This window comes from Myripristis murdjan, chromosome 12 (assembly GCF_902150065.1).
Source record: "Myripristis murdjan chromosome 12, fMyrMur1.1, whole genome shotgun sequence".
Lineage (NCBI taxonomy): Eukaryota > Metazoa > Chordata > Actinopteri > Holocentriformes > Holocentridae > Myripristis > Myripristis murdjan.
In genome coordinates this window covers 15,499,364-15,511,818 of record NC_043991.1, presented here as the reverse complement: position 1 = coordinate 15,511,818, position 12,455 = coordinate 15,499,364, and the positions used below count along the sequence as shown (strand labels likewise).

The window sequence follows — 12,455 nt, the reverse complement described above, 5'->3', positions numbered from 1 at the left end:
GAAAAGCATGGTATTAGAATCTCTTAAAACCAGCTTCTATATGCCACACAGTAGACTTCTATTTACATTATCTTCATTCAAACAAGATACAAGTATTGCAAAAGTATGCTCAAATGGCCTTTTTTCTGCTGGCTTGGTAGCCACTCGATACTACTACTTTCTATTCAATAAACTATTAGGCATAGTTAGTGGATAGTGTACTGTGCACCATGGTGACTTGGTGGTGAAGTGAAGCCATACTGTCTGCCATTCACGAGAGAATGGTGCATGTAGTTCTTTTGGAGAACACGTTTTAGCCCATTGATCTCTTTAACATAAATAACACTCATTACATCGAAAAATGTATTTGTCAATGTAATGAGTTGTTGTTGGTAATGTGTTAGCAACCCCCCACAGGTGTTTGATTTTACCGCTTTCATGGGAGCTCAAATTCCTCCCATGTAACACAAACCCTGGGAAAAACAGTGACATCTTGAGGCTGGCTGTGTAAGAATTTAGGTTAGATAAGAGTTTGCTAGGATCAGCTAACACAAGCCCTAAAACATGCCTGTGTAAGCTAACATTAATATTTTTAGCGTTAGAATCAGCACTGCTACATCTGAAAAAAAAAAAAAAATAGGAGTAGAAAGAGATTATGTAGCACATCAATGTCTCATATTTGACAAAGTTAAGAGTATTAGTTGTATTCAAGTTAGACTTTTAATACCCAAACATGGGCTTCTTGTTGTATAATTAAATTGCAGCGTATAACACAGATCTATTTCCTCATGAACTACCTGCACTGGTATTGCACAGCCTGTGTCCTATACAGACTGTGGCTATTATGTACCTCACATTTTTGTCTTTGTTGTCACAAGTGAAGCTGAATACAAAGAGGACAGCAATACAAAGCATTTCTTGATTGATTCACAGCCGTACTTATATTTCTCTGCACTTTAGCATTATTCAAATATTATTGAAAGTGTTTGGTCAGTGCGTGAATTGAACCACGTTCAGATGTTCATCCCTAGTTTCACATTGTTTTATATTATGTTCCAGACTAACACAAAGGATCTGCTGGCAGTATTGCCTGTTAACATTATGTAGGAAGCTAGATGAAGGGCACTGTTGTTACTGAACATTAGTGGTCCGTTATTGCTAATATTGTTTAATGGAAAATTTCAAAATTAATCACTTTCGAATACCTAATTTAGAGACAAATTGGCATAAATTAACCAATCTCTGTATGCACTGGAGAGACTGTTGTTGGATTAAAGTATTTTAAGATGGCTGTAGCAACATTTATTTAATTCAATTTGCAGTCAAGGTCTTTCTGATGCCCCTCAATTAATTGTCATCTCCTGAGTGAAGGGAACAATTAGGTCTTAAAGTCAAACACATGTCTCTTACCTCAATCCCCCCAACCGTTTTACAGCATAATGAAATCATGTCCCTGAAGTTCGAGGCAGACAATGTCTGAAAAACAGAAATGGATTTTCAATACATGCCCATACATCTCTGTACTCCCCACACCCCTTTCTTTTAAATTGGCCTTCTTATGCACACGGCACAAGGCTGCCCGGCTATGGTTAGCCCTTTTGAATATGTCAGCGGGATTTTCAGGTCATTTGCCAGAGAGGATGCTGGGAGCGTGGCGTCCGGGCTCTGAAGGTGACTGGCGTCTGTGTCATCCATCACAGGAGCTTCCTTTAAGTTGATACATAATAGAGCCTCTCAATCAACTTCCTCCCTCATTGTCACCTCCCTCCTTCCTGTCCAGGACGGAGAATGGGAGCCAAGCCCAAGAAAAAAAGAGGCCGACAAGGAAGTCAAGGTTACATCCCTCTCCTTCTGTTATTTACACTTTAGGTCTTATGGACCTGTGCTGCTGAACAGGATGACAACAGACAGAGGGGGGAGGGCGCGTATATGGGCACTTGTATCAGGTTTTTACTGTCCACTGTGTCAAATTGGTGATAATAAGCAGTTTGAAGCCTTGTTCTGTCTTTTTTGCCCCTCCTCTCCCTCCTGCTTGCTCGGGGCGAGGCGACAGACAGGACCTTGAGGCAGGATGTGTCTGTCAGGGAGGTAAATCTCTGCTGTGAAGGGGTAGCAAACATTACGGCCAGCTTTATCGACATCGACTGCTCTGACACATCCAAAAGTGGCCCAATAAATTTGCAGCCTGGCGGTGGCGTGACGGGCGAGTGTGAGGGCACAGCAGTGTTACAGCATGGCAACAAATGTTTGTTTGACCCCCCCTCACGGGTGCATGGGAGGTCTGGGCACAAGAAAAAACTGCCAGCCTGCCACGGGGATGAGATGATTGCGTTGTTGTAGCTGTTACTGTCTTGTTATAATGGACACAGTTCATTCTGTACGTGATGCTACTGATGTTTTTCATGTTTGAGTGACATGGAAACCTCATGGTGGGTGAAATAGTTTCACTTTTTATGATAGATTTTGTTTAAGGTCATTATCTCTTATCAATTAAGCCATCCAGGCTGTCACATTCTTTTGAAATTACAATAGTGTGGTTGATATCTGCTGAACAGTTGGTCTCTGGAGAGAACTACACTGAGTATCATGTCAAAGTGATTCCCCGTACATTTCCGGTGACAGGTCAGATGATGTCTCACACATTTGTCACCCAAGTTGGGGCACACTTGGCATTATGTCCTGCCCTGTGACCGGCTTCAATCAAACACCGAATAATGCCTGATTGTACCTGGATGCTTGCATATTAATTCTCACTTAGCCGACCTAGTTCATGTCTCACTTATAATTTTAGACATTTATTTACTGGATCTGTTTTTATGTCACTGCTTGTTGTCGGTTTCTTTACTTTTTTTTGTTTTGTGATGCTGTATGATATTTCTCACACCTTTGCCCTCTGGTTTCTGTCAATCTTTCTGCTCATATGGGAAAAAATAGATAGGTGGGTTGTAATGTGTGACATTTTTTTCAAGGTGTGAAATAGTTACTTTTGCAAGCCTTTCATACACATTTACACCATGAAGGATATGCATCTGTCTGAGCATTAGCCATGTGTAGGTATAGACAGATATTGTGTCCTGAGATTCCTAGAGCAGTGGTTCTCAATCTGGGGTCCAGGGATTCCTCGGGGGTCCTTCAGGAAGTTCCAGGAGATCCCTAGATAAATGGGGAATATTTTAATTTCGCTATTATTTCACTGACTAGAAGTTAGCCCAATGAGAGAATGTGTAAGGATGACTATTCTGTTCAGGTTTCACACTCCTCACTGTCAATCTGTCAATCTACAGTACAGTCAGTTATGGGAATAACTAAATCCTATTATTTGCAAATCCCCGAGACTAGATTTTATAAATTTTGGGGTCTTTGACACCAAAAACGTTGAGATCTACTTCACCAGAGTGTGGTGGAAATCCTGAAGTTTAGACGGGGCTGTCACTTAGGCCTGTCTTTACTCTTCACTTTTAATCAGGAGTAATAAACTATGGAAATGTGTCACACTTGTTCACAGATTTTTATTGCTTTTAAAAGGATGACAGACAAAGATACAGTCTGTGTTATATTTTACGTGAATATTCTTATTTATATTATTCTTATTATATAAAATGACAACACATCTATTTTTTTGTGATGTTTTTAGTCGGCCCACCCTTCCTACAGGTCCGTTTTAACAAGAGCTGACCATTGCTACTGTCAGGTGGAAACTGACAGCAAGTGTGAACACTGTTCATCCAAGTAGATGCTAATGTTTTGGTGAAAAGCAAATACTTAAACCCTCAAATTCTCCACCACCTTTTTGTGTCCCTTGTCCAAGCTGAGGTAATACAATTTCCTGTCCCTGAAAAGGTAAAAGCCCCTTTAAATAAGGTTCTGAATGGCAGGTTTGGCCCTTGCACGCTCTTGTGTTTTCATTCATTAGGGGTTGTTTTTATTCAGCCTTCTTTGACTACACATCCAGCCCATTTTCATCTAACTGGGCTGATTGAGAACATTTCTAAAAAGGGGCCCCTATTTACACCACAGAGTTAATGAAAGAAGGGAGGGGCGCCTAAGTTATCAGCCAACCCTCTGAGCCACTCCACTCAAAAGTGGTGCATCCTGGCCATTGACTGGATATGGTGAATTGCATGAATATAGGTGATGTTGATTTGGGGGAGACCAGAGATTCTCGAATTGTCTGTCTTCTCCTATATACTCGTGTGGACGCATTAGCGCTGTAATTTATAAGCCTGTCCCTGGATATTGTGTTGATGTGGAGAGCTGTGCACATTCTTCTGGGCATTACTCTGCATGTATTATTTTTCTCAGTCTTTCTCCTCTACTTCTGCTATCATGCTTTTGTATCCAGCAGTGGCTTTGTTATTTAGGGATCGATCTTGTACATACTGCAGTTTATTTCTCTGATAAACTAGCTTTGATACGTGATGATTCATTTCTTTGTACTGATACGATTTGAAAGGACCATGCCATTGATTTTGAATGTTTGGCCCACTGACTACAATTTGCCCACATTTTACATTGCAGCAAACCATTTTTCTAATCATGCACGGGTGCTAAAGATTTCACACTTATAATCAAAATCCTTCGATTTTCAAATGTGAATATTTGGCTGAAACAGCCACCTTTTAATGTCCTGCGTCTGTGGCTAACAATGTCATCATCAGTCATAAACCATAAAACTGATAATTGGCTGAGTAAAGCAAACGTTTCTGGTGGAGGGACTGTTTCACTCCGCCCAATTTCAAGCCATCAAACACAGCAGCGCTTCTGCTTTTAGGAAGACTAATGTGGATGACTCTATTACTGTGACCGACTACTGCTATGAAGAAAGTTGGACGTTTTGAAAGTTCAGTTTCATATCGTAGTGGAAATAATGGAAACCAATGCCTTGATGGAAGTGAGAAAAGTTATATCAGAGGAAAAAATTAGCAGGAACATACAGCATGTACATTTTGTAGATGTTACACTAAGTTTGCAAAATCACTGGTAAATGGTCCCTTAACAATCTACAAAATCAAATTTATAAGACGTTTTTTGACTGTTATTTCACAAACCTTTCTCTCTCTCTCTCGCTCTCTCTCTCTCTCTCTCTCTGTTGTGTTCCTCTAGGTGAACATCCCAACATTCGGTCCTGTGAAGAGCCATGAGCTGCTTCACCACATGACGGGGAAGGGTCTGTCGGCTCGGTACCATTTCCCCCGGCAGCCCTGTTTGTACCAGCCCAATATGGTGGCTGTTCAGGTCACACTGACCAACGGCTCTGACCACAGCCTGGAGGAGATCCACATAGGAGACAGGAGCCCTGCCAGCCTTAACCTCCACTGCTTCAACACCATCGGTGAGTAGGGCGACCAACACATGCCAAAAACAGTCAATTCTGTGCTCATCAAGAAACCTACAGTGTAAAAGGACTACACCACATTTTTAAGAGATTTTGGTCAGCTGTGCCATTAAATGACAAAAATATAGAGACCAGAATCATCCTGTACTCCTGGTAGATCAAGTGATATGAATTATGTTGAGTGATAGTTGGCCACTTGTGGTATCTCAAAAGAGAGAAAATGAAAACTGGAGCCAGTTCTAAAGCTAAATAGTGCATAACTTTAAATCATAATCATAGTATCATTCAAAGGAGGAAAAACCTTTTCTTAATCTAAAACTGGTTTTCATTTGGTTGGTGGTGTTTTATATTCTGTTGCATAAACAAAATGTCAGTCTGCAGGATTTGCAGCACCCATTACAAATCAGCAGTGCAAAAACTCTCCAGGTAACTTCACTTACTTCCAGTGTAAATGAAAGAAATTACACTCAAAGTCTTGTAGGAAGAGAAGTCCTCTGACAATGAAAGTGGATAATTTTTTTTTTTCTTAAGCAAACCTTTATGTTTATTTTTTCCAGTTCCTTCAACTAGTCTGTCAGGTTTACATGTTTATCATTAAAATTAATTAACCATCCAACCTTACAGCTGCTTCAAGATCTCTTTGTCTCACTTTTATAGTAATGCATGTAATAATGCCGTTGGCTGTGGTCTTTGCAGTATGTATAAGTCAGTTTTCTGGCCCCAGCACAACCGGCATTCGGCGACGTAACACTCGGCCTTTGTCATCTCTAGTTCTTTGATGTCGCTTTGGTGGCCCAGCTTCAGATGTTGTGCCAGGTAGCTCCCATCTATAGGTGTGACAGCTTTCTGGACGTTTTGCCGCTATCTCGTGATTGTTTTTCTCAACAGACGTTAAATGATCATTACGATATCAGAAGTCTCTAAGCCTGTTTGCTATCAGGCCAACAAATGACACTCTCCTATTCCCCCAAGCCTAAAAGAGCCAATATTACTTCAGCTAATCCCAGTTCATGTGTATTGATCAGGACAAACAAACATACACTATCTCCATATCTCTTCTCGCCCATTTCTATGATCTCTACATTCAGTATACCCCTGCGTTCACTGCTCCCCAAAGGTTTCTTTTCTTTCTTTCGCTCATGCACACACATAGGCGCACACACACACACACACACACACACACACACACAGAAATACTGGTGTGCGCTGGAGCACGTTAAAACCGTCAATTGCAGGGGATTGATTGGGCATTGAAGGAACTCAAGCAGCCAAACAGTGGGTAATTTGGATCGATTGAGCTTGGCTACTGTGATGGGGTGGCTGGAGTTGGTTTGGATAGACTGCAGAGGATGAATACAGACAATAGTTTATCTAGCAATATTCTGTGTATGTCCTGTAATGGATTATACACAACTAGCCGTCTATAGTTTTTGCAAAGTATAACACAGCACCTCTACATAGTGCATTATTTCTTCACAACTGCTCATTTTTAATTGAATTAGTTTGCGGTATGCGTGATGTTAATTGAGCTTTTCTGAGATACATTAATTATGATTTGTGACTTACTCAAATTTGACTTCCATCAAGGTAGTCTTGAAACCTTTTCAGCAGCTTTCTTGCGATATCCTCGACGTCTCCCTATGAAGTTGACCCATGCTAGCTGACATGATGTCTTCTGTCGTATACCAAAAAAATTAATATTCACACCAAACTACTTTGTGAATCTCATCCTGTTTAAGTTATTCAATAATCAGTTGTTTTTTACATTAATGAATTACATTGCCACACTACAGAAGTAAAGAATTTAATTTAGTATGCATACATCACATAATGATTTATCTCTCTATCAATAATTTAATTTTGAGGACAAACGATTCCAGGAATCTAATTACATTTCTCTTTTGAGGCAACTTGCTGTTATAGCTATTACACAAATCAGTAGGCCGCACCTAGTGGATCATTTACAGTTTTTCCCAATTTGAGAACAAATATTACAATACCGCCTGAAGGTTTTAACTGCACACCATGTGGTACTTACCTTTTACCTGTATAAAAAGCAACCTTACACTGCATGAGTTTTTAAATAATGTTTTATGTAAAAGTTAAGATTGAGAGAGAAAAAAGTGAAGGAGAAAAGGGATGGTGAAAAAAAAATGGTGAAACTACAAAAGAAGAGGGCACATTAGAGAAGTTGTGAAGGCTGGATTGGAAGTGAGTCCATGATGCCCTTGTTTTCGGAGGGTTTCCTCTGGAGCCCTCGGTGTTCTTTTCTGTGTCTGTGGAAAGAGTTATACAGTAAAATAGCCTTGTTCCATGGAGAGAGGAAAGCACAGGCTGACTGGGGAAGCGTGGAGGATGTTTCTGTCTATCTGTCTTCTTCTCTAGCTCATGCCTACCTCCCCCTTCTCCTCGATTCAACTGTCTTCTTCTTCCTTCTCCAGCATTTTGGCTACACTTAACTCGCTTTCCATCTCACATACTCATTTCTCCCAGTCTGTCTCTCTCACCCCATCTCTCTTGATGCTGACACTCTCTTTGACAAGCCTGTTGTTTTGGAAATATGCTAGTCCTTCATGTTTTTTTTCCTTGGGTGGAGGTGTGGGGAATGAGACTGAAGGATAGATTTCTCACACACGGTGGCCTTGCTTTGTGAAGTAGAAAACACAAGTGGTGTGGATGCCTGTCTGTTCCACTCTGTTGCCCCCCTCCTCCTCTCTCCCTTTGCTACATCCCTCTCCACTCTGCGCTCTCTGCCCTTGTCACTCACTCTTCCTTTTCTCTTCTCCTCTTTTCCTCCCCTCTTTTCCATTCTCAGAGCGGCTGGAGCCAGAGGCCTCGGTGACTGTTTCCATGGGTATTGACTTCAGCGACTCGACACAAGCAGCCAACTTCCAGTTGTGGTAAGACAACCTGACACCCACTCATATGTTGTCAGGCTTCAACAGCCAGCTTGTTTTTCCCCTCAGATCTTCGGCTGTACATCTTTTTTTCTTACCTCTTTATCCCGTTGTTTGTTCTGCTCCTATACTTCGCCTTCAGATTCATCACCATCTCTCTGTTTCTCTCTCTCAAGTCCATTTTCTTCTTTCCTTACCTTTTCTCAGTCCTCATCTTTTTTACCTCTCCTCTTCCTAGCTTATCTGTGCCAGTGCTCCCAGGTGAGACATCAGCCACGATTGATCGTGGTTCACTGGGATAACAATTATTTCTCCAGTAATCAGCCGAGCCCAAATCAACTTGCTGAATGCCATTGGCACCACTGCTCAACCCATCAATAACCTTATCAGAAAATCTGTTTTGGATGGGGGAATCAATCCGGCCCAAAATGCCAATCACCAAGTGCAGTTTTCAGAGCAGAAACATTTAATATACAAAAACAAACACACACAAGTGCACGTGCACACCCCGCATACACCACACATACACCTCATTCCTGCAGATGAAGAGAGCTTTGACGAACATCGTTTGAATCATGTAGAGGCTGCACAAGTTTAAAAGATCAATTTAGAAAACTTAAACTATTGCAAGGAAAGGACATTGTTTGAGTTGATTAAATCTTAAACTTGTAATATATTAAAACACCATAGATTTTTCAAAACTTAGAATCTGTGCACACAGTTGCTGGAATAGGAAATTTAAACACTGGTGCACAATAAATAGAATATACTCATAATGTCACTGTGCATGCATTTCTTCATAATGCCCATTTTATTTGACCAATCTGTTAAGATCTTCTGTGGTTTTACTAGTCGATGTCCTATGTCATCTGCTTTGCTCCTTTTTTCACACTACTAATATGTTTGTTTATTTTGATTTAAGACATCGTTCCATCTCCACATAATTGAGTTCCTCTGTAAAGCACAAAAATGCTATGCTTGCAAAATGCTAAATGCTAAAAACACAAAAGTTCAATTATATTTGGAAACTTTAAAAACTCATGTGGACACAGTAGAAAATGTTTGTGTTTTGGGTTGAGTTAATCTGTGATTCCCAATCTGGGACAATCTGACACAAGAGAAAGAAAAAACATGTTTAATATGCAAAATTATCATGATTGTTTTCATATTTTACTCTCTCTGTTTTCTTGTGGAATACTGTTTAAAACCTGTTCACCACTCTGCATGTGCAGCCTGGGACAGGAGGTCACCGGGAGGCATCGGTCTGGTTGAAGTTGTTACAAGCAAAATAGATTGAGAGCCACTGGTTTAGACACTCAGAAAATGGGCTTCACCTCATGCTGTTTTCATTTTTCAGCACAAAGGATGATCAGTTCAGTGTGTCCATCCAGCCTGCCGTAGGAGAGCTGTTAATGCCCTCTTCCATGACAGAGCAGGACTTCTGCAAAGAGCAAGGTGAGCCCACTGCACAACTGTTGGCTCGATGTTGGCAAAATAGAAAGTAGTTCTAGTTGGAAGATATATATTTGTGTGTGTGTGTATTCCCATTATCCCCAACTTTCTCTGACTGAAACCTTGAATAGTTGTAAAATAACAGAAACATCATGCACATGGAAGTATAACTGGCACAGTGTTTCTTATTATGTCAAAAACTCTAGACATCCTGAACAAGTGGGGGATTGGTAATGTATTGTTTTGGTCATTTCTCACAGAATATATTTCTGGACATTTAAAAAACACTTGCCATTGCATTTCTGTTGTGTCTAAATGTTTAGACTCTATTAAATAATTAAACGCACATCCAACAAAATGCTGTCTATCGGGAAATAAACTCATAGACATGAAATAATAGTAATGTGGGACTTATTCACTGTCATTAAATGTTTTAGACTGCCAGAAACACACTTGGTTTCAAATAAATATCGTATCAGAAGTTGGTATATACTATAAGGCATTTTATGTTTTATGATGTATACAAATACAACCCCCCATACACACACATGCACACCCTTCCACCTGTAGAGGCACATAAAAGTGGCAGCCTTTGAGAGCACAGTCTTATCCGAGTTGTCAGTCTGCTCTAAGTGCCTGCTAAATGCCGCTTCTGCCTTAATTAATCTTCATTCCCTGTATTTTGAGCTCTACTGAATACACCTTGCCATCACACAAAAACGGACTGAATAGAGCAGAGCAGCTTGGTTTGCAAGACCTACCCTTTTCTCTCTAGCAAATTGCTGCTTTATACCAGTATACTGAAGTTAATGAGTTCTTTCAATTAACAGGTTTTCACTATATTTGCTTTAAGACCTTTTTTGTGCTTATTTATCTCTATTCTTTCCTCCTCATCCTTCTTTACTTCACTAAATGCACATGGACTGCCCCCTCGCTTTAAATTGAATATGTTTTTCATCTCCATTTGCATCACTGATGGAGGCACCCTTTTTCCTGTTCAGTTGTCCTCATTCACTCCCTTCTGAGTGCATGCACGTCTTGTTGTGCCTTTACATTAAATCCTGATCCTGTAGTTTTGGATAACCCTGATTTTCCAGCTTTTACTACAGCCTCTTTCTTGGTTATTCAGTAAAGGTTAAATCTCAGTTGCAATGGTAGGGAAGGAATACAGTTACAAGAGAGATTTATAGCTACAGTACCCAGCGAGAGCTGCTTATGCCACTTCTGGATGCTCTGTGATCCTCTATTAGCAAGGGATTGAATCCCAGCTTTTTCTGCCGTGTCTCCGCTTCTCTAGCTGCCCAAGGTATTTTAGGAAATGTACAGGGTTTGAGCTAAACATATACAATTGAATTTAGCACAAGTGTCTTTGTACAGTAAACATGTAAACATTTTGCATTCAGGTAAATTGCTTGGCATGAATGAAACCTCAGCAACCATCACCTTGGCAGCAGAAAACAGCTCCAGCCAGTCCCTCAGTAAGCAGGTCCTGTCTGTGGCCAACGTTGGAGTGGTTTCCTCCAGTGAAAACAACATCCACAGGTGAAATGTCCACAAACACACTAACGTCACTCATCCTACAAATATTATCCAATATTTTGAATTTTATTTATTTATTTATTTGCTTGCTTGCTTACTTACTGCATGCAGTGGACCTCGTTTTTCAAGTAACCAAGTAAACACCCAATGACATACAAATGTGTATACACATTTGTATGTCGTTGGGTGTTTTTTTTTTTTTTTTTTTTTTAATATCTCAAGACAAAACGTAAACATGATTTTCTTGGAGAACGAAGAGTTGATATGCAGTGTTTTCTTTATTTTCTTTTATATGTTTTGCATTGCAGTCTTAACAAACCATACATTTTGAACTAATTAATGTACCAGATACATACTACTACTTACTAGGCGACATTGCACTGAGATGGGAGGTGTTTTTTGTGAGACCATTGTCACACACATACATCACTACTGTGTAAATCATTACTCTCTCATCTTCTGCCAGCCATAGATTTCAAGACTTTTAAAATCCTCACTTACTGTGAAAATGGGGAGCACTTCATGCCCAATGACAGGTCTTAATAAGGAGAGGATGGATTGCACATCTGGATCTTACAAGGATCCCTGTTGCAGCTTTCAAACATGCATATTTCAGTTATCAATAGAAAAAGGAAAATAGACAAGGAGTTAAAAAAATCTTAATTAGCTGCAGTAATTAGACAGTGGATTTCAACCAGCCAGTAGACATTTATACTGAAACCAGCTTCAGTAGCATTAAATTTGTTTGGAACTTTTGTTTTAATTTCTTGGATGAGTTTTCACCACATAACTGAATCCTTATTGAACCCCAATCAAGTGTGGTAGTAGTGGGATTCAGTGTGTATAAAGTTTAACGTTGTTCATTGAAACACAGCTTCCTTAAATAGTTATCGTTTCATTAAACATGTCATCCAACTTGCAGATATGCCAGAAATCTTTTAATTTCCTCGATCGTTCGCTGATTTGCAATTTAGGTGATGCCCATTTTAAGTTTTGTCTGAATACAAATATAGATATGAAACAAGTTTGCAAATTTAACAGTGTCACACCCCTAGTGCTTCCTGAATTGTAATGTATTTTGTGCACTGACAAGGCACAGTAGAGGGTAAAGCGTTTTATGTAGTCGAATGGGGAAAATGTCAATGTCACAGTGGGCTACAGAGTACAGTTGTTATACCACTCATTACTTTGTTTTGCATTTCTGTTTTAGTGAAGCCATTCAGTCATTGCCTGTTGCCAGGCTGTTATCATCT

General features: G+C 40.0%; 1 protein-coding gene across 1 annotated transcript in view; it reads left to right on the top strand.

Annotated features, from left to right (window-relative positions):
* The window catches only part of ap3b1a (adaptor related protein complex 3 subunit beta 1a), a 61,523-nt gene that overhangs the window by 40,103 nt on the left and 8,965 nt on the right, over positions 1-12,455 (top strand). Inside the window, exons 23-26 of the mRNA XM_030065720.1 lie at positions 5,083-5,311; positions 8,130-8,214; positions 9,569-9,666; positions 11,067-11,205. Coding sequence (XP_029921580.1) covers positions 5,083-5,311; positions 8,130-8,214; positions 9,569-9,666; positions 11,067-11,205 — 551 coding nt within the window. The remainder of the gene's footprint in view (positions 1-5,082; positions 5,312-8,129; positions 8,215-9,568; positions 9,667-11,066; positions 11,206-12,455) is intronic.